The sequence below is a fragment of the Coregonus clupeaformis genome, chromosome 31, assembly GCF_020615455.1.
Source record: "Coregonus clupeaformis isolate EN_2021a chromosome 31, ASM2061545v1, whole genome shotgun sequence".
Classification (NCBI taxonomy): domain Eukaryota; kingdom Metazoa; phylum Chordata; class Actinopteri; order Salmoniformes; family Salmonidae; genus Coregonus; species Coregonus clupeaformis.
The window spans coordinates 7,108,528-7,129,631 of NC_059222.1; the positions used below are offsets into that span (position 1 = coordinate 7,108,528).

Genomic DNA, 21,104 nt, shown 5'->3' on the forward strand with positions numbered 1-21,104 from the left:
TCGTATTGCCAGGACCGGCCTGAGGAGTGGGCGCGTTACATTCCATGGGCCGAGATGGCCCAGAACTCTCTCCGCCACTCCTCTACCAACCTAACCCCTTTCCAATGTGTATTAGGTTACCAGCCGGTTCTGGCACCGTGGCAGCAGAGCCAGATCGAGGCCCCTGCGGTGGATGATTGGATGAGGCGCTCGGAAGAGACGTGGAACGCTGCCCACGTCCACCTGCAGCGGGCCGTCCCTGTCGTCACAAGGCGGCGCCGATCTCCACCGCAGTGAGGGGCCGGTGTACGCACCCGGAGATCGAGTCTGGCTCTCTACCAGAAACCTACCCCTCCGCCTGCCCTGCCGGAAGCTTGGTCGGCGGTTTGTGGGGCCCTTTAAAGTCCTGAGAAGATTGAACGAGGTGTGTTATAGGTTACATCTACCTGTTGAAAATAAGAATATTAACCCCTCGTTCCATGTGTCTCTTCTCAGGCCGGTGGTAGCTGGTCCACTCCAGGACAATGAGATAGGAGAGAATCCTCCGCCCCCATTGGACATCGAGGGGGCTCCGGCGTACACCGTTCGGTCCATCTTGGACTCCAGACGCCGGATGGGGGTCTCCAGTATCTCGTGGAGTGGGAGGGTACGGCCCGGAGGAGCGGTGCTGGGTGCCACGGAGGGACATCCTAGACCCATCTCTCCTGTCGGAGTTCCACCGGGACCATCCCGCGCGCCCTGCTCCGCGTCCTCCTGGTCATCCCCGAGGCCGGGGTCGGCGCACGGCTGGAGCCGCGCGTCAAGGGGGGGTACTGTCACGGTTTCGGCCGAGGCTGCTCCTCCTCCTGGTTCGGGCAGGCTTCGGCGGTCGTCGTCCCCGGAGTACTAGCTGCCACCGATCTATGTTTCATGTTCGTTTGGTTTGGTCTTGATGTTGCACACCTGTGTCTAGTTAGTCCTCGTTAGTGTTCTATTTAGTTCTCATTGTGTGTGTCTGTGTTTGTGTGTGATTGCGCTTCTGTTTCGTGTTGGAACTACATTTTCCCTCCAGTGTTTTGGAGAGGTTATTTTGCACATGTTTGTGCGCCATTTGTTTTGTCGCCTGTGTGCGCCGTGTATTCGCCTTCGGGCTTATTGTACTTTTGTCTTTTATGAATATTGCACTAAAGCCTTTGGACTGAGCCTCTGCGTCCTGAGCATGATTCATACACCACACCCACCTTCAGCACCCGTTGACAAAGAATCTCAAATATAACAAATATTTTGATTTGTTTAACACTTTTTTGGTTACTACATGATTCCATATGTGTTATTTCATAGTTTTGATGTCTTCACTATTATTCTACAATGTAGAAAATAGTAAAAATAAAGAAAAACCCTTGAATGAGTAGGTGTTCTAAAACTTTTGACCAGTAGTGTAGATATGACAAAACTCCAAATTGTAGTCACAATTCACACCTATCAAGCCTGACTCATCATGACTGGAAAATAGCTTACCTTCTGTGTAAGGGGGAAGTCCCAGAAAATACATTGTGGTTGTACCCAAATCAGCCCCTAACTCAAATACATGTAGCCCAAGGTCACTGCAAGAGGGGCACATTTCAAGCCAAGGTCCTTAGATGTCTTTCTTCTCTCTGTAAGTCATACGATATTATGTTTTATTACAATATGCATTATTATTCCATTCCATTATGATATGTATGAAAATGTATGTATTCACTAACTGTAAGTCGCTCTGGATAAGAACGACTGCTAAATGACTAAAATGTAAAATGTAAATAATATGTATTTTTAGTTACATGTGAGCTGGTTAATGAGTAGGCTGTCCATGGTTTATAACCTTTTAAAAGATGGATGGATGTTGTCTTTGATTATTAATAGACCACCTGGGAATGGTACTGAAGGAGAACTAAACAATATTTACTAATCGGATATCCAGAATTAAAGATCAACATCATGCCTTGAATACATTACTTACTGGTGAATGCAATGAGCCATTGCTTATGCTATAGAGTGTTACAGGAATCAGTGATCAGTAAAGGCATTAAATGGTATTGTTGGAGAATGATTTAGGCAAATTCATAGATAAGAACAAATGTATAAGTCCATTTTATTGAAGTTGAAGACCAAGGCGAGGCGTAGCTTCATTTGTCGAGTGTGTACTTTCTCCAGCTCAGTGATTTTGTGCCCATTAGAGCACAGCGCAGTATGCCTCTGTCAAGAAAAGGGCATTTCAATCTTTGAAGTTGTGTATAGAGGCTTGCCCTCTCTTCTGATACCTTCTGGAGTTACTTGGACAGAATAATATACTGTACATGAGTAATTCATTATTTTTTTGAATCCAGTTAGTTTGAGCCTGCTTGTATGCCTGTAGACGAACGTACACCATCTAAAAAAAAAAAATATTTAAAAGACAAGAAAACTAGAACACACAATCTAAGGAAGTCCATCATAAAGTAATGTAAAATCTGGAAGCCTAACACCCCCAAATCAACTTGATTAGTGTCAGGTTTGAATCAATTCCAACCAAGTGATACAAGACTGATTACGCAAGGATTCCATGAACTGACCCTGATTTCCCCCTGCCTGTCATTCGGTGAGTCAGAGTGTGAGTTGACACCTGAGCTGAACCATGGGTTTAGGCTGTCCTGAGGGTCACTTCTGGGACGGCCTGGTCAGGAAGTGTCTGACCTGTCAGATGGTCTGCCAGCAGCCTCAACACCACCTCAGATGCATTGAGTACTGTGGTAAGTCCACACACACAAACGCTCGTCAGAGGAAATAACACATACACGTAAGAAGTCAATGAGAGGCCAATGCACCGCAAGATTGTCCATATGACTCAATCTACAAAGTTATACATAGAGATACATACATTTTATATTTCATTCTATGGTGTTATATCAGTAGTAAGATCAATGAATCTCAAGATCCTTTTTGTGGGGTTAAGTAATAAGTACAGTCTAGTGCAATTGTGGTTGATACATAATGGCCATTTTGTGTCAAAACACAGGAAGAATATACCAGGCATGTTATAATACGTATACCATCCCTGTGCCATTGTGTGTATGTTTGTGCCAGTGTCTCTAGGGTGTAAGGCCGTCCCAGGGCAGTACTACGACAGGCTGCTGAAGAAGTGTCTGAGGTGTGCTGTGGTGTGTGGCATCCATCCCTCAGAGTGTTCCCACCAATGTCAGAGTGAGTGTGAACAGTATAATATATGTATCACAAAACATATAGAACACTCACCTAGCAAACCATTTTTCATCAGAATAGTAGGTGCTAATGTCCTCTTTTTGTCTCTCGTTCTCTCTCTCTCGTTCTCTGTAAAACACTCACACACACACAGCTCTCACAAACAGTCATAAGAGTTTGTACACTACTAAGTAATGAATTGAGCCGACAGCCATCTCCAAAATAGTTTCTGGCTGTTGAACCAATATTTAGACCAATTTGGTCCCGCTTTAAATGACGTGCAGCTTATAAAGGCTTCATAAACGCTACATACATTTGTTAGAAATCATCTATAACCGTATGTCATGTTTTATAAAGGGTTCATAAATATGGCATAACTGTGTGACATAATCACCAATGTCAAATGTGGAATAACCCACTGTGTCAAATATGACATAAACCTGTGCTTTATAAAGGGTGGTATAAGCACCGCTTAATAAAGGCCTTATAAATCATATTAAATTGAGGCTTCACAAAGCATTTATAACCCTGTCACGCATCTTGGTAGAGCATTGCAATGTCAGGATATCGGGTTCGATTCCCAGGACCACCCATACGTAAAAATGTATTCACGCATGACTGTAAGTCGCTTTGGATAAAAGCGTCTGCTAAATTGTATATATTATATTATGTTTCACTAAAACATTTCTAGGATGGCCCTACCTCTTTCCCCCTTGGGTGCATAGTCAATATTGGACCTGACCTCAACTTCCCCCAAAATGCTGTGCTGCAGGATGACACACACTCTAAAGTGCAGTCATGCACAGCAAAAAACGTTGGTAGGGCCTTTTAAAATCAGTTTTTATTTTTTGCCTATTTTTTCAAATTCTGTTTTCTTGGTTTTGTTTTTCCAGGTTCCAGATTTCCCCAATTGTTTCTGGTTTACCCCATTAAATTAGAACCAAACAACTTAAACCAAATCAGGGGAGGACTTTTGAGGTTTGGGAAAAATCAAAGAAACTTAGATTTCTGAGTGTAGTTGCCCTTTAATACAGTGAGCATGCCCTGCACTGTTGTTTGGTTAGCGGGTTTTCTGTAGTGCATTTTTTTTTTGTTGTTGCAGTAAGCGCACATGTGAGGTGATTCGGCCGCCAATGGAATGGGTGGAGTAAAAGGCCAGCAACACTCCGTATTATTCAGAGCACCATGAAATGACACCGTATATACATTCTACAGACCCTACTGAGTATTCCCTACAATACTTTTACTGCTGCACCCAGAATACTTCTTGCTCTAAGCCAATCTGTTTTCCATATACAGTGATTCACATTGGGGGCATTTATTTGACCTTGGAACAGGTTTTAAAACTCAAATTTAATGCAAAAGTCACTTAAATATGAACATATATGATTCATTGTTAATGTTTAGACAATCATTTTTCATATAGCATTTATGGTTATTGACACTTTTTACTATTACGTTGGGGACTTTTATTTAGAACATTTCTGAAATTCCATGACACGGAAGTACTTTTTAGTGTTGCTGATGAGACGCTGATCATGTGATGAGTTCGCAAATCAAATGCCCCACTTGTGCTGCCACTGGACAGTGAAAAACAAGTAAGTTAACCTTTATTTATTATAATTTCAATTAGTTTGTAGTAGTAAAGTGTTGAGTTAGATTACATACTGTAGCTACCTTAACCTCTACTGGATGGGTGTCCCGAAATCGGGACAGTTGTTACTCAATACGGATAATGTGACTACAATGATGTTGTAAACAAAAGCACATTTTCACAGACATTTACATGTCTTATATGGGCAGAAAGCTTCAATTATTGTTAATCTAACTGCAGTGTCCAATTTACAGTAGGTATTACAGCGAAAAAATACCATGCTATTGTTTGGACAACAAAACACTTTTATTAAGGCAACTGGTTTGATACATTCATCTCTGAAGGTAAATAATGTACTTACATTCAGTAATCTTGCTCTGATTTGTCATCCTGAAGGTCCCAGAGATAAAACATAGTGTTTTTTTTGTTTGATCAAATCAATTTTTATATCCTAACATGGTCCATGTTGTATACAGCGTTTCGCCTGAATTCCGACTAGTTGAACTTGCAACAAAACATTTAAACGTAATATAAATGCTACGCTTTGTTTCACCCAGTCAAGTTAGGTTTTTCTGCAATCCTCGGACACTCTAGAAGGTGACCGAACTTGTTTCATGATTCTGCATGACGCATTGGCTAAACAAAAGGTATATTAGCCCACCAAGGTTTGACATGATTACGCACCAATGAGACGGGCAGTGTTCACTTGATTGACTGTCTCTTGGTCCAATGACCACCTATCGTTTTGAAACATAGCTAGCTAGATAGCCAATGAGCTGGGCTTTACAGGAGTATGTGATGGTCCTTAGTGTGAGTAAAAGCCATTGTGCTGAGCTCGCGCGCAACAACCTACGTTGGGCAGATAAAATCGAGAGAACAAAGAGGGACTCGTATTACGCACGCACGCTCGATTAGATCTACCAAGTTTATTGCTAGTTTAGAAAGTAGAATATGGCTAATAAAACTGGAAAAGCTCAATCGAAGACCAAGTATACCAATTTGGACGAGATTATTGCAGAAATCGATGTGACATAGAAGTTGATGAGGACTCAGTTAGTGATTACACTGTAGACTCACACTTTCTTTTGGATGGGAAAGACGTAACTTTGGACTGGTAAGTAAAATACTTTCTTTCTTCTCATGCTAATGCACTTGTTTAAATGCTATTTATTTGAGATATTTTTCTTTGATTGCTATATGTATAATCACTATAATGAAATATGTTTACCAATAGTAAATAGGGCACTCGAAAACCACAGGCACAGCATGTGATAGTCAACATAAAATACTAATTGGCTAGGGCTCATCCCCCTGCTAAAATAATTGATGCAGGCTCAGCCCCTGCTAAAATAAATGTTCAATAAAATAAGAAATAGTGAACTTGAGTTCTTATGGATAAAAAAAAAAAACTTCTATAGTGCTAGAGACTCAGTCAACATAAAATGCACAATGGCTATGCTAATACATTTTAGGTCTGTATAAATACATTGTAGGTCTGTGCCCTATTTACTATTGGTAAACATATTTCATTATAGTGATTGTGTTCCCCAAACTCTACATAATATATGTTTATAGATATGTGTTGTTTATTTGATGTATTGATGCAGGGCTCATCCGTAAAAGTATTGATGCAGGGCTCACACCCTGCTAAAATAAAGGTTCAATAAAATAAGTAATAGTAAACTTGAGTTCTTACTGATTTAAAAAAATATTCTATAGTGCTAGAGACTCTGACTCAGATGACCTCTGGGAGCCAACACCAAAGAGACCACATTCAAGTCCTCCAGTAGAAACTGGTTCATTCAGTCGGACCCTTGCTGCTGTCTCTGGCTCCACACCCACCCTGCCTGGCCATCTAGATGTGTGAAGGTTAGTGTCTTATGTAGGGAAGCTAATGATCCATCATGTATGACATTCCTGGGAGTGTGTAAACTAGATTTTTTTGTTACCATAGAATTTTTGTATGTTCTCTATAGTTATGTACTTGAAAATGTATCAATTTACCAATTCGGCCACTTGGAGGCGACTTGGGTACATTTGGGCAAACTCGTGAGGGACACCTGGGTGACTTCATACTAAATGTTATGTAGCTCGCTAATTCTTGAAGGTATCAGTCTGAAACTTTGCACATACACTGTTGACCTCTTGTGGACAACATCTAAATTACCTGCAGCTTCCTATCCGAATCTATGGCAATTTTATTTTTCATGTCAAAGATGATGCAACAAAAATAAAATTCAGAAAACGTATGTTTTCTTGTTTGTTTTATCTTTTACCAGATCTATTATGTTATGTTCTCCTACATTAATTTCACATTTCCACAAAATTCAAAGTATTTCCTTTCAAATAGTATCAAGAATATGCATATCCTTGCTTTTTGTCCCGAGCTACAGGCAGTTAGATTTTGGTATGTCATTTTAGGTGGAAATTGAAAAGAAGGGTGGGATCCTTAAGAGGTTAATCGTTATTTGAAATTATTTCAGTGACATCACAGCAATTGCTAGCTAACCGAAATGTAGCTAGCTAGCAGGCTCAGCTAAATACAAATCCCTCTAGATACAGCCATGTCTCATAGTCACATCATGAGATTTGTAAATGAAAGAGGAATATAATCATACGAATTGAATCGAGTTTCCCATCTTCCCATTTAGAGTTTCTGGCGCAGCACAGAAATACCCTTATCCAGATGGTGTGACAAAGACATTTCCAAACAGACCTGCTAACTAAACCTCTAATGTATATCCACCAAATCTATACAAACTGGTATTGTTCCTAAAGATTTGAAAATTGCCAAAGTTATCCCCCTCTATAAATCTGGGGATCCAAGATCTTTTACAAATTATTGCCCAATATCTGTACTACCATGTTTTTCTAAAATCCTAGAAATATTGGTGTATAAGAGAAAGTTGAAACATTTAAATCAACACTCTCTGTATTCTATATGAGCAACAATATGGGTTTTGTAAAAACTACTCCGCAGATATGGCTCTTTTGCAACTTGTGGATAAAATATTTACAGCCCTTAACAACAATGAATACGCTCTTGGCATCTTTTTAGATTTATCCAAAGCGTTTGACACGGTTGATCATGAAATATTACTTTCTAATTTGCATTATTACAGATTTCATGATTATACATATAATTGGTTATATAGTTACAGTGGGGGAAAAAAGTATTTAGTCAGCCACCAATGTGCAAGTTCTCCCACTTAAGAAGATGAGAGAGGCCTGTAATTTTCATCATAGGTACACGTCAACTATGACAGACAAAATGAGGGAAAAAAATCCAGAAAATCACATTGTATGATTTTTTATGAATTTATTTGCAAATTATGGTGGAAAATAAGTATTTGGTCAATAACAAAAGTTTCTCAATACTTTGTTATATACCCTTTGTTGGCAATGACACAGGTCAAACGTTTTCTGTAAGTCTTCACAAGGTTTTCACACACTGTTGCTGGTATTTTGGCCCATTCCTCCATGCAGATCTCCTCTAGAGCAGTGATGTTTTGGGGCTGTCGCTGGGTAACACGAACTCCCTCCAAAGATTTTCTATGGGGTTGAGATCTGGAGACTGGCTAGGCCACTCCAGGACCTTGAAATGCTTCTTACGAAGCCACTCCTTCGTTGCCCGGGCGGTGTGTTTGGGATCATTGTCATGCTGAAAGACCCAGCCACGTTTCATCTTCAATGCCCTTGCTGATGGAAGGAGGTCTTCACTCAAAATCTCACGATACATGGCCCCATTCATTCTTTCCTTTACACGGATCAGTCGTCCTGGTCCCTTTGCAGAAAAACAGCCCCAAAGGATGATGTTTCCACCCCCCATGCTTCACAGTAGGTATGGTGTTCTTTGGATGCAACTCAGCATTCTTTGTCCTCCAAACACGACGGAGTTGAGTTTTTACCAAAAAGTTATATTTTGGTTTCATCTGACCATATGACATTCTCCCAATCCTCTTCTGGATCATCCAAATGCACTCTTCAGACGGGCCTGGACATGTACTGGCTTAAGCAGGGGGACACGTCTGGCACTGCAGGATTTGAGTCCCTGGCGGCGTAGTGTGTTACTGATGGTAGGCTTTGTTACTTTGGTCCCAGCTCTCTGCAGGTCATTCACTAGGTCCCCCGTGTGGTTCTGGGATCTTTGCTCACCGTTCTTGTGATCATTTTGACCCCACGGGGTGAGATCTTGCGTGGAGCCCCAGATCGAGGGAGATTATCAGTGGTCTTGTATGTCTTCCATTTCCTAATAATTGCTCCCACAGTTGATTTCTTCAAACCGGCTAGGCCACTCCAGGACCTTGAAATGCTTCTTACGAAGCCACTCCTTCGTTGCCCGGGCGGTGTGTTTGGGATCATTGTTGGACTTTTGTTATTCCTAATCTATATCAATGGCCTTGATGCTGTGTCTTCTGCTGTACTTCCTCATAGTTCTTATTGATGTAAAGTTATCCTGGAAAGATCATATTCAATTTGTCTGCAGCAAAGTTATGAAATCTGTTGGTATCATCAGAAATATTAGTGGTTTGGTTAATCAGGCTTGCTTCCTAACTCTTTACTGTAGCTTAATCTCATTTACTGTAATATTGTCTGGGCCAGTACATATACCTCCTACCTACACAAATTACTCATCATACAAAATACATTTGCAAGACTAGACACCTCCTCTAATTACCTGGCTCCATCTGACCCTTTTGTTTAAGAAACTCAATATGTTGTCTATTTACAACATCAATGTACGCCAATTATGCATTTTCATATACAAATACTCATACCTCCCAGACAGTTTCCCTTAACCCTTGAATGGATTCTTCCAGGTTAATTCTGAAATCCATCTATATAACACAAGACACTGTGATAACCTTCACCCTTCCCACATAGTCAATTCTCACATGTTAGTATTGTGGTGCTCACATAGTCAATTCTCTTTCAGATACCATACTCTGGAATTCTTATCTTCACATTGCCAAAACCTCTTCATCCCTCAATAACTTCAAGCAAAGACTGGGGGTCAGCCTAATGAACCAAACTACTCAGTAATCTCCTCCATATAGCCAAACTCTCACACACTCACATCCACACATGCACACACACATTTAAACAAAACATATACTCGTTATAATTTTTTGTGATTGCTGATCGGTTCATTTGTAAATGTATGATTAGTGGGTTTTGTTATCTGTTTTAACAAACCTTTTTTATTTTTGTTACCTATGTATTGTATATAGTTTTTTTGTGGTGTGGTTTTTGAATAAGCCTTTGGGCTTCCAAACACACCTGCGCACCATTTTATATTTATTTGTTTTTATCTGTATTGTTGTTTATCACTTATTTTCTTTGGTGCAAATAAATTAAACCTTAAATGAAATCTTAAACTGTCTTTGTTGTTACTTTTAAGGTTGGAACCAACATGCAGTACCTCCAGCAGGCAGAGAGGCAAGAACCATTCATCCGCCAGCTCAGGGACAAGCTACACTATTCACAGCCCTGTTCAATGTATTTGCATTGTTGGACTTTTTGAAACTTCATGCATTTGTATAGTTTTAAAAACGTACGAATAAAAGGAAATGTATGGTTTGAACATGTCTTTAATGTTTATTTGTTTTAGCTGTTAGTGATCATTCTCTAAGTGTCAGTAAGCCTTTATGTATAGTGCATTCGTAAAGTATTCAGACCCATTCCCCTTTTTCCACATCTTGTTACATTACAGCCCTATTCTAAAATGGATTTTAAAAATTACAATTCCTCATCAATCTACACACAATACCCCATAATGACAAAGCTAAAACAGGTTTTTAGAAATGTTGGCAAATGTATTACAAATTACTTAAGTATTCAGACCCTTTGCTATGAGACTCGAAATTGAGCTCAGATGCATCCTGTTTCCATTGATCATCCTTGAGATGTTTCTAAAACTTGATTTTTTATGCCTGAATACGATGGCTCACTGTTCGTTGTTGCCATTTCCTGCCTAGGTTTGCCCACTTTGCCAATAAAGTAATCATTAAAATTATTGGCAACATCAAATGGTTTTGTGATGAATAAGCCATCTGATTCGATGAAAGATGGAGTTGAATTTGTCTTTCTGCCCGTAATTTCATTTAAAGTACTCCAACGTTTTTTTCCATCATTCTTTATACCATTGATCTTGGCTTCATAATACAGTTTCTTCTTCTTTTTGTTGAGTTTATATCACGACTCAGGATATGACCCAGATGCAGACACAGGAGGCGGATGGTTCGGTTCTCAGAATATTTATTATAACAAATGCAGGCAACAGGGCAGGTCGAGGGCAGGCAGAGGTTCGTAATCCAAGGCAGAGTCAAAAAGGGACACAACGGCAGGCAGGCTCAGGGTCAGGGCAGGCAGAATGGTCTGAAAACAAGAACTTGAGAACTGGAGAAACGGGAAACACGCTGGTAAGACCTGACAAAACAAGACAAACTGGCAACAGACAGACAGAAAACGCAGGTATAAATACTAATGGGGAAAATAGGAGACACCTGATGGGGAGTGGAGACAAGCACAAGACAGGTGAAACAGATCAGTGTGTGACAGTATCCCCCCCCTAGGGGCGCCACCTGGCGTCCTACCCGGGTATATACCTGGTTTATCGGTGTGCCGGCGGCGGAACTCAGCGATGAGGGCTGGGTCCAGGATGTTCTTAGCGGGGACCCAGCACCTTTCCTCCGGGCCATAACCCTCCCAGTCAACCAGGTACTGGAATCCCCTGCCCCGAGGTCGAACACTCAGGAGGCGCCTCACCGTGTACGCCTGATGGCCGTCGATGAGACGGGGGAGAGGGTTGGGCGTGGCAACAGGAGACAAAGGGCTGTGAGACAGTTTAATCTTAGACACATGAAAAGTGGGATGTATACGGAGGGTGCTGGGCAACAGAAGACGAACAGCAGTGGGGCTAAGGATGGTACTTCCTGTTTGAGTTTTTGCTTGTAAGCAGGAATCAGGAGGATAGAGTTATGGTCAGATTTTTATTTTTATTTTCTATTTCACCTTTATTTAACCAGGTAAGCCAGTTGAGAACAAGTTCTCATTTACAACTGCGACCTGGCCAAGATAAAGCAAAGCAGTGCGATAAAAACAACAACACAGAGTTACATATGGGGTAAACAAAACATAAAGTCAAAAATACAACAGAAAATATATATACAGTGTGTGCGAATGTAGTAAGTTATGGAGGTAAGGCAATAAATAGGCCATAGTGCAAAATAGTTACAATTTCGTATTAACACTGGAATGATAGATGTGCAAGTAGAGATAATGGGGTGCAAATTAGCAAAATAAATAACAATATGGGGATGAGGTAGTTGGGTGGGCTAATTTCAGAATGGCTGTGACACTTAAAGTTAGTGAGGGAGATAAGAGTCTCCAGCTTCAGAGATTTTTGCAGTTCGTTCCAGTCATTGGCAGCAGAGAACTGGAAGGAATGGCGGCCAAAGGAGGTGTTGGCTTTGGGGATGACCAGTGAGATATACCTGCTGGAGCGCAGACTACGGGTGGGTGCTGCTATGGTGACCAGTGAGCTAAGATAAGACGGGGATTTGCCTAGCAGTGATTTATAGATGACCTGGAGCCAGTGGGTTTGGTGACGAATATGTAGTGAGGGCCAGCCAACAAGAGCGTACAGGTCACAGTGGTGGGTAGTATATGGGGCTTTGGTGACAAAATGGATGGCACTGTGATAGACTACATCCAATTTGCTGAGTAGAGTGTTGGAGGCTATTTTGTAAATGACATCGCCGAAGTCAAGGATCGGTAGGATAGTCCGTTTTACGAGGGCATGTTTGGCAGCATGAGTGAAGGAGGCTTTGTTGCGAAATAGGAAGCCGATTCTAGATCTAACTTTTGATTGGAGATGCTTAATGTGAGTCTGGAAGGAGAAATTACAGTCTAACCAGACACCTAGGTATTTGTAGTTGTCCACATACTCTAGGTCAGACCCGCCGAGAGTAGTGATTCTAGTTGGGTGGGCGGGTGCAAGCAGCGTTCGGTTGAAGAGTATGCATTTAGTTTTACTAGTGTTTAAGAGCAGTTGGAGGCTACGGAAGGAGTGTTGTATGGCGTTGAAGCTCGTTTGGAGGTTTGTTAACACATTGTCCAATGAAGGGCCAGATGTATACAAAATGGTGTCGTCCGCATAGAGGTGGATCCGAGCGTCACCAGCAGCAAGAGCGACATCATTGATTTACACAGAGAATAGAGTCAGCCCGAGAATTGAACCCTGTGGCACCCCCATAGAGACGGCCAGAGGTCCAGACAACAGGCTCTCCGATTTGACACATTTAACTCTATCTGAGAAGTAGTTGGTGAACCATTAGGTCTGCCAATAAGAATGCGGTGGTTGACAGAGTCGAAAGCCTTGGCCAGGTCGATGAAGACGGCTGTGCAGTACTGTCTTTTATCGATCGCGGTTATAATATCGTTTAGGACCTTGAGCGTGGCTGAAGTGCACCCATGACCAGCTCGGAAACCGGATTGCATAGTGGGATTCGAAATGGTCTGTGATCTGTTTGTTAACTTGGCTTTCAAATACTTTCGAAAGGCAGGGTAGGATTGATATAGGTCTGTAACAGTTTGGATCTAGAGTGTCACCCCCTTTGAAGAGGGGGATGACCGTGGCAGCTTTCCAATCTCTGGGGATCTCAGTTGTTACGAAAGAGAGGTTGAACAGGCTAGTAATAGGGGTTGCGACAATTTCGGCGGCTAATTTTAGAAAGAAAGGGTCCAGATTGTTCAGCTCTTTCAGAACATCAGCTGTCTGAATTTGTGTGAAGGAGAAGTGGGGGTGGCATGGGCAAGTTGCAGCGGAGGGTACAGAGCTGGTGGCCGGGGTAGTGGTAGCCAGATGGAAAGCATGGCCAACCGTAGCAAAATGCTTGTTGAAATTCTCAATTATTGTAGATTTATCGGTGGTGACAGTGTTTCCTAGCCTCAGTGCAGTGGGCAGTGCTACAGGATGCAAATTTCTGTTTGAAAAAGCTAGCCTTTGCTTTCCTAACTGATTGTGTATATTGGTTCCTGACTTCCCTGAAAAGGTGAATATCACGGGGGCTGTTCGATGCTAATGCAGTACGCCACAGGATGTTTTTGTGCTGGTCAAGGGCAGTCTGAGGAGAACCAGGGGCTATATCTGTTCTTAGTTCTGAATTTTTTGAATGGGGCATGCTTATTCAAGATTGAGAGGAAAGCACTTTTAAAGAACAACCAGGCATCCTCTACTGACGGAATGAGGTCAATATCCATCCAGAATACCCGGGCCAGGTCAATTAGAAAGTCCTGCTTGCTAAAGTGTTTTAGGGAGCGTTTAACAGTGATGAGGGGTGGTCGTTTGACCGCGGACCCATTACGAACGCAAGCAATAAGGCAGTGATCGCTGAGATCCTGGTTGAAGACAGCGGAGGTGTATTTAGAGGGTACATTTGTCAGGATGATATCTATGAGGGTGCCCATGTTTACAGATTTAGGGTTGTACCTGGTAGGTTCGTTGATAATTTGTGTGAGATTGAGGGCATCTAGTTTAGATTGTAGGTTGGACGGGGTGTTAAGCATATCCCAGTTTAGGTCACCAAGCAGTACGAACTCTGAGGATAGATGGGGGGCAATCAGTTCACATATGGTGTCCAGGGCACAGCTCGGGGCTGAGGGGGGTCTGTAGCAAACGGCTACAGTGAGATACTTATTTCTGGAAAGGTGGATTTTTAGAAGTAGAAGCTCAAACTGTTTGGGCACAGACCTGGATAGTACGATAGAGTAGATAGTCTCTACAGTAGATTGCAACCCCACCCCCTTTGGCAGTTCTATCGAGACGGAAAATGTTGTAGTTGGGGATAGAAAGTTCTGCATTTTTGGTGGCCTTCCTAAGCCAGGATTCAGACACTGCTAGAACATCAGGGTTGGCAGAGTGTGCTAACGCAGTGAATAACTCAAACTTAGGGAGGAGGCTTCGGATGTTAACGTGTAAGAAACCAAGGCTTTTACGGTTACAGAAGTCAACAAATGATAATGCCTGGGTAGTAGGAGTGATACTGGGGGCTTCAGGGCCTGGGTTAACCTCTACATCACCAGAGGAACAGAGGAGGAGTAGAATAAAGATACGGCTAAAGGCTTTAAGTACTGGTCTTCTAGTGCGTTGGGTACAGTGAAAAAAGGGGCAGATTTCCGGGCGTTGTAGAATAGATTCAGGGCATTATATACAGACAAGGATATGGAAGGATATGAGTACAGTGGAGGTAAACCTAAGCATTGGGTAACGATGAAAGAGATAGCATCACTGGAGGCACCGATTGAGTCGGTCTCCGCGTGTATGGGGGGTGGGACAAAGGAGCTATCTAAGGCAGGTTGAGCTGGGCTGGGGGATCTACAGTGAAATAGTACAATAAGAAATAACCGAAACAGCAATAAGCAAGGCATATTGACATGGGAGAGAGGCATAAAGCAATCAAAGGTGTTATTCGAGAGAGCTAAGACAACAGCCGGTAATGGCGACAAAGTTTGGGCTGAGGCTAAACATAAACAGGATGCGGTACCATGTAAAGGAACAGTCCAGCAGGCATCAGCTGTATAGCTGACTTATCATAAGGTCCGGTGAACAGCAATAGCAGAGTTCGGAGGTAGTTCGGGGGCTGCTACAGCACTGGTGAGCAAGAGGCCACGGCTTGCGTGTGCTAGCGGGCCGGGGCTAGCAGATGGATCTTTGTGGTCGATGTCCGAGGATTTCGTCGGCAGACCAGTCGTGTTGGATCGGCTGGGCGCCGTGTCAACACTAGGAGGTCCCGTCCGGTTGACAGAGAGGTAGATAGCCGGGAGATGGCCCTGGCTCGAGGCTAGCTCAAGGCTGATTAGCCAACAACAAAATTAAATTATTTGCAGCTAGCTGGTTGCGATGATCCGGTGTTAAAGGTCCAGTGATTCAGTGATTCCGGCAGAAAAATCGATATGTTCTGGGTCGATAACGCGCTGTGCAGACAGTGCAGACTGGCCGATAATAGTCCAGGCTAGAGCTGGCTGGTAGGTAGTGCAGGCCACGGACAATGGTGAAAAACCGCTAACGGTGGCTAATAGCAAGTAGCTAGTTAGCTGGCTACTCCCGTCCGGTAGACAGAGAGGTAGATAGCCGGGATATGGGCCTGGCTCGAGGCTAGCTCAAGGCTAACTGGTGCTTGCTTCGAGAAGGTACGGTGGTGATTAGCCAACAGCAACATCCATTCGGTTGCGGCTAGCTAGTTGCGATCCGGTGTTAATGTCCAGTGATTCAGTTATTCCGGCAGAAAATCCGATGTTCTGGGTGAAAACCGCTAACAGTGGCTAATAGCAAGTAGCTAGTTAGCTGGCTAGCTAGTTTCAACTGGAGATTCTAGATAAAAGGTAAGTCAATAATATAATCCGTTCCACATTGAGTGAGGCGGGTTACAGGAAAGTATATTTAGTAGAAGGATGAAAAATGTGATAGGGAAATATGTACGAAAAATACAAAAAAACTGGCTATTTACACGGACACACAACAAAGAACACGACCGCACTGCTACGCCATCTTGGATGATGCCGAATGGAGGGCGAGGGAAAGCTTTGTATGCGTCTCTGTGTGTGGAGTAAAGGTGATCTAGAGTATTCTTTCCCTTTAGTTGCACAGGTGACATGCTAGTAGGAATTAGGTCAAATGGATTTCAGTTTTCCTGCATTGAAATCAGTGATTGTACATTCGCCAATAGAACAGAGGGTTTCATCAGGGTGCCCCCACATCGGCCTCTATATCGCCGTCTTTTCCTCTTTCGAGTGTTGGGGATTAGAGCCTTGTCCCATGTAAGCATTATGTCCTGCCGGCCGAATCAGGGAAGTAGAATTCTTCATCCAAATCGAGGCTAGTGATCGCTGTTCTGATGTCCAGAAGCTCTTTTCAGTCATAAGATGGTGCAAACATGTACAAAAATAGTTAAGATCAGCGCAAAAAAACCCACACAAAATAGCATAATTGGTCAGGAGCCTGTAATATAGCCGCTATACATCCCAGCACCATTCTTAGTGAATGGCTGAAATGTATTGTCTACGTCCCAAACGGCACCCTGCCATACGGCACTGGTCAAAAATAGTGCACTATTTAGGGAATAGGGTGCCATTTGGTGTCTTCTCTAATTCAGTCACATTTAAATAGGATAACCTTGGTATTAAATGCATTTGGTTTTGATCTTTTGAATTGAGAACCTTTTAGAAGTAGAGCTTTGACATTTGGAAATGGTGCATACGTTTGTTTAGACACTCTTTGCATTACATGGATGTTATTGCAAGGTAAATTAGCATTTAAATTAAGTAATTTAAGTAATTTAATTCCCTTAAGCCCAACAGCCTGCCTTGAGTGCAACCTTGAGGCCTGTGGACGGGACTGTCTTCCAGAACCCTACCACCAGGGGGGGCTCCCTACTCAGAGGTCTGCCTAACTCAGCCATCCTGGTGTACTCTCTACTGGGCTTGTCTCTGGCTCTGCTGCTGTTGACCCTGTCTTTGGCCCTGCTTGTGCTGCTGAGGAGGGCCAGTGCCAGGGGCCGCCGAACAGGGGCCACACAGAGCAGTCACAACCAGGGCCGTGGAAGCAAGGAGGCCCAAGAACCTAACCAGCATAGCCAGTCCTCCAAAGGTCAGTTTGGGCACAACTCTAGTCTAAAATGTAGCTCAGGGCATGTCTTCATAAAGCCACTCAGAGTTGGAGTGCTAATCAATCAGGTTCCCCCGTTCATTTATTCCTATTCATTAAGATCTAAAAGTGAAAAAGATCACAATCTTATAACTCAACATGGCTTCTTTTAGCTTGTTTATCTCTGTGTGTGTGTGTGTGCATATGTACCATCTTTAGACAGCCTGATGGATCCATCCCTGCCCCAGCTGAACAGTGTGACAGCGGGCCATTTGTCCAGCCCCACAGAGACCTGTGTGTGTGTCCACTGCTTCCCTGACCTCAGAGTGCCCGGCAGGGGAGAGAAGCAGCAGAGACCCCCTCTCAGCCTCTACCAGCAGGCTGTCCCCCAGGACCTCCACACTCCTACCAGACCACTCCATTGTGGATCATCACAAAAAATAATCTGCACCCCCTCTCAGCCCATCTTCTGAAAGGAGCAGAACTGAAAGCGACTAGACACTTCAGCAATCATAGAGATCCTATTAAATTACTAGAGGGGCTGTCATAAACCCTCAAAGTTCCATAATGGGCCGAAAATGGCAGCCATCTTGGTCAGGGAGAAATCCAAAACCAGACTAATTGGAATGAATGGCAGAGGCATAGGTGATGCATTTCTTGCTTTTAGTTATGCAGGAAAATAAAAGTAAGGCAGGGGATGTATTAGAAATTGTGTAATGGAATTATAGTCAACCTAAAATAGTGTCATAATTATAAATACAGTTGATACAGGTTTAATACCAATTTTCTGTACAAATACCTTCTAAAATATATGTAAACAGACCATACGTCTCAGACTGTTTTCTTGGAAAACAGAGTGCTATTCTATGATACAATATCAGTACTTACGTCCTATCATCAACTGATTTGAGCCAGTGTATGACTGTGGATTGACTGCCTTATTTGAATGGAACGTTTGCATATTGGATGTTAATTAGAAAAACGTATGGAGTCATTCCTCTAAAACTGGCTGGCCAGCTAGCTAGCAAGCAAACTCCCATACAATGCAGATCAATTCTTCACATACATTGTTTTACACAATATCTTATCACAGCACTGGTAAACCAAGGTTGACCAACATGGCTGACCTTTGGACCATCATGAGGTTCATGGCCATTCTAGTATTATAATTCCTAATTCTATTATAGCAATAAACAACCCTAGACAGATCTGACACCACCCACTCCAGGGTGAAGTTTCCCCTAGGTACAGATCTAGGATCAGCTTGCCCTCCCCAATCCAAACCGGAACCATTAGTGAGAAAAAAATTATCTTCTAAACTGGCCCAAGATCAGCCACGTCTAGGGGCAACTTCACCTGGCCTACACCACGCAGACCAGAAACAACTCTCCCTGTGATGTGAGAAGTCTGGAGAGCAGAAATGAATAGGTGGTGAAGGAAAATGGAAGGATACACGAGAAACTGTATCGAGGGAGTGACAAGGGAGTAACAGAGAACATGATATATGCCCGTATGTACTTACACCAAACAAATGACACCTGCTACATCTCTTGGGAGACATTCACATGTGGGTGGCCTCCTTGTGCCATGATTCAGCAAAGACCTCCAGTAAATCTTGTACAAGTTAATAAAACCCTGAAGCACACAGGAGAGTATAGATATAGATTTTTATTATGTGTATCTCACCATCATTGTGTCCAGTTCTTGCAGCAGATAAAGTGTTGGGGATGTATTTGACTAGCATGACGACGCTTGGCTATTTCCAGCAACATGGATAAAGGAACTCAGTTTATACTTTTTTTTTTTTTTTAACATACGTACTGTACATACATACTTGAACATACATAATTAACATGTGAAAAAAAGTACTGATTCAGTACACAAACATGGGCACAACACATGTGCGTACGCACACACAATTAGAGCAACATGTGGCCAAAGTTTAACACTGTTGGATCAAGCCGCGGCCGCCGGCAGGATACACACCATGTCAGAAGAGTGCTCGTCTTTTTCTTATTCACAACAACGCATCACCTGAAACATCTTCACAACCATGTCAGCAACACAATCATTATCCCATCATCACAAGAAACAAACAAACCAACCAACAAACGTGAAAAAGGCTCCACAACAGCAGTCTCATAAGAAGCATACATTTTTTCTATTTTTGAAAAATACATGATTGACTGCACAACATAACAAGGACAGGGGTTCGAGGGAGGGGGGAACATGGGAAACCGTGAATAAGGATTCAAATGACTTGTAAAAATATACTTCTATATATTCCCTGCCCTCAAAGAAGAAGAAAAAAGAGGGGGGGGTAGACTTTTCACAGAACAACAACCTCCCTTTTTCTACCTCCATCTTTTCCTCAGTAAAAAAAAATGTGCGCAAGATTAATCATACAGTATTTTACAAACTAAAAAGTTCAAACAATGATTATAGTCATATCTTCTTGTCTTTGAAATGTTCTTAATATAATTTGTCAGCTTGTTTTGCATTCAGGGCAATAATAATGCATATAAAGAAATTACACAACCAAATGTCTTCCCTCCTTTCAAATGTTTGGTCACTTGGAGATGGGTGTGAGTTCGGGGGTGGAATTATGGATTTCAGAAAAATTCTAAAATGACAATGTGAAGTTGACCGTTTTTATCAGATGTGGCCACTGTCGGCCTGTTCCTCCATCTGCCCAAAACAATAGAAGAGGAGAGAGCGAAGCACCTCATCTTCCAACAAAGGCTCCACTCTCCCCCCCCCCCTCCTCTTCCTCCTTTCAGTCCTATTAAGTAGATCCTACGTAGTAGCTTCCATGCAGATTGGTTTTGGAGTGTCCTTTAGTTAGAAAAGATGCGTGGTTCATTTTCCTTTGCCTCCATTCCCACAGCTTCAATCTTCACTGATGTAGAGTTTCAGGTAGGCTTGTGTTACGTTGCCATCTTTTGTTGCACAACTCTTGGGGGCTGATGACATCAGTGCTGAAGGAAGGAGGCTATTCGTACTCCAGAAACTGTTTATGGTAGAACAAAAGGTACCTGACAACAGAAAAAGACTCAGCGATCAGATTTCACACTCATACAGATAATTCCTCATGATAATGAAAAAGGATGAAAAACACAAGGTAGAAGCTACTGCAGAATGATACATCAAAAGAAAGAATGGGGGAGATGGAGTTTAGGATTAAATAATATACACTGAGTGTACAAAACATTGAGAACACCTTCCTAATAGCAAGTGTTCATTATGTATACTAAGTGTATAATGTAATAATAATATATAAATAATAATAATAATAATAATAATAATAATGTGGCTTTGAAGTCTACTGATTGACAATACAATATAAACTGGACTAAAAAGCATGTTCAATGGAGAATCTCCAAGTGCTTTTTACTCCTGGACTAGGCTTAATCGATGTCTGGGAAACCTCCCTCAAAAGACAGTGGGTAGATGTTGCCCCTAACCCCTGACACCAGATCTGCTATATGTTTAACCCCGTAATGGTAAAGGTAAGGATTGTATGAGCTTTTAACCCATAAGAGTCTAAGCCCTGTCTAAGCCAGGGGAGGGGAGTTCTACATTTTTACATTTGAGTCATTTATCAGCTGCTCTTATCCAGAGCAACTAGGGTTAAGTGCCTTGTTCAAGGGCACGTCGACAGATTTTTCAACTAATAGGCTCAGGGATTCG

General features: G+C 42.4%; 2 protein-coding genes across 5 annotated transcripts in view; one reads left to right on the plus strand and one right to left on the minus strand.

Annotated features, from left to right (window-relative positions):
• The first annotated feature begins 1,496 nt into the window (after window positions 1-1,496).
• Window positions 1,497-19,250, plus strand: LOC121547079 (tumor necrosis factor receptor superfamily member 13B-like). Its single transcript, XM_041858180.2, has 5 exons — window positions 1,497-1,615; window positions 2,585-2,726; window positions 3,061-3,177; window positions 17,121-17,417; window positions 17,634-19,250. The coding sequence occupies exons 2-5, from the start codon at window positions 2,612-2,614 to the stop codon at window positions 17,885-17,887; spliced, it is 783 nt and encodes a 260-aa protein (XP_041714114.2). The 5' UTR covers window positions 1,497-1,615; window positions 2,585-2,611; the 3' UTR covers window positions 17,888-19,250.
• Window positions 19,068-21,104, minus strand: part of LOC121547078 (ubiquitin carboxyl-terminal hydrolase 22-like) — a 33,456-nt gene continuing 31,419 nt past the window's right edge. For all 4 annotated transcript variants that reach the window (XM_045209757.1, XM_045209755.1, XM_045209756.1 and 1 more), the window contains one exon: window positions 19,068-20,449. In XM_045209757.1, the coding sequence (XP_045065692.1) occupies window positions 20,407-20,449 (43 nt within the window). In that variant the 3' untranslated portion in view covers window positions 19,068-20,406. The remainder of the gene's footprint in view (window positions 20,450-21,104) is intronic.

Bases quoted from the DNA above. Each gene is read 5' to 3' on its own strand.
- LOC121547079 (XM_041858180.2), top strand. From the start codon at position 2,612: ATGGGTTTAGGCTGTCCTGAGGGTCACTTCTGGGACGGCCTGGTCAGG. The intron at 2,727-3,060 runs GTAAGTCCACAC...TGTTTGTGCCAG, and splicing joins CAGATGCATTGAGTACTGTG to TGTCTCTAGGGTGTAAGGCC. The intron at 17,418-17,633 runs GTCAGTTTGGGC...TACCATCTTTAG, and splicing joins GCATAGCCAGTCCTCCAAAG to ACAGCCTGATGGATCCATCC.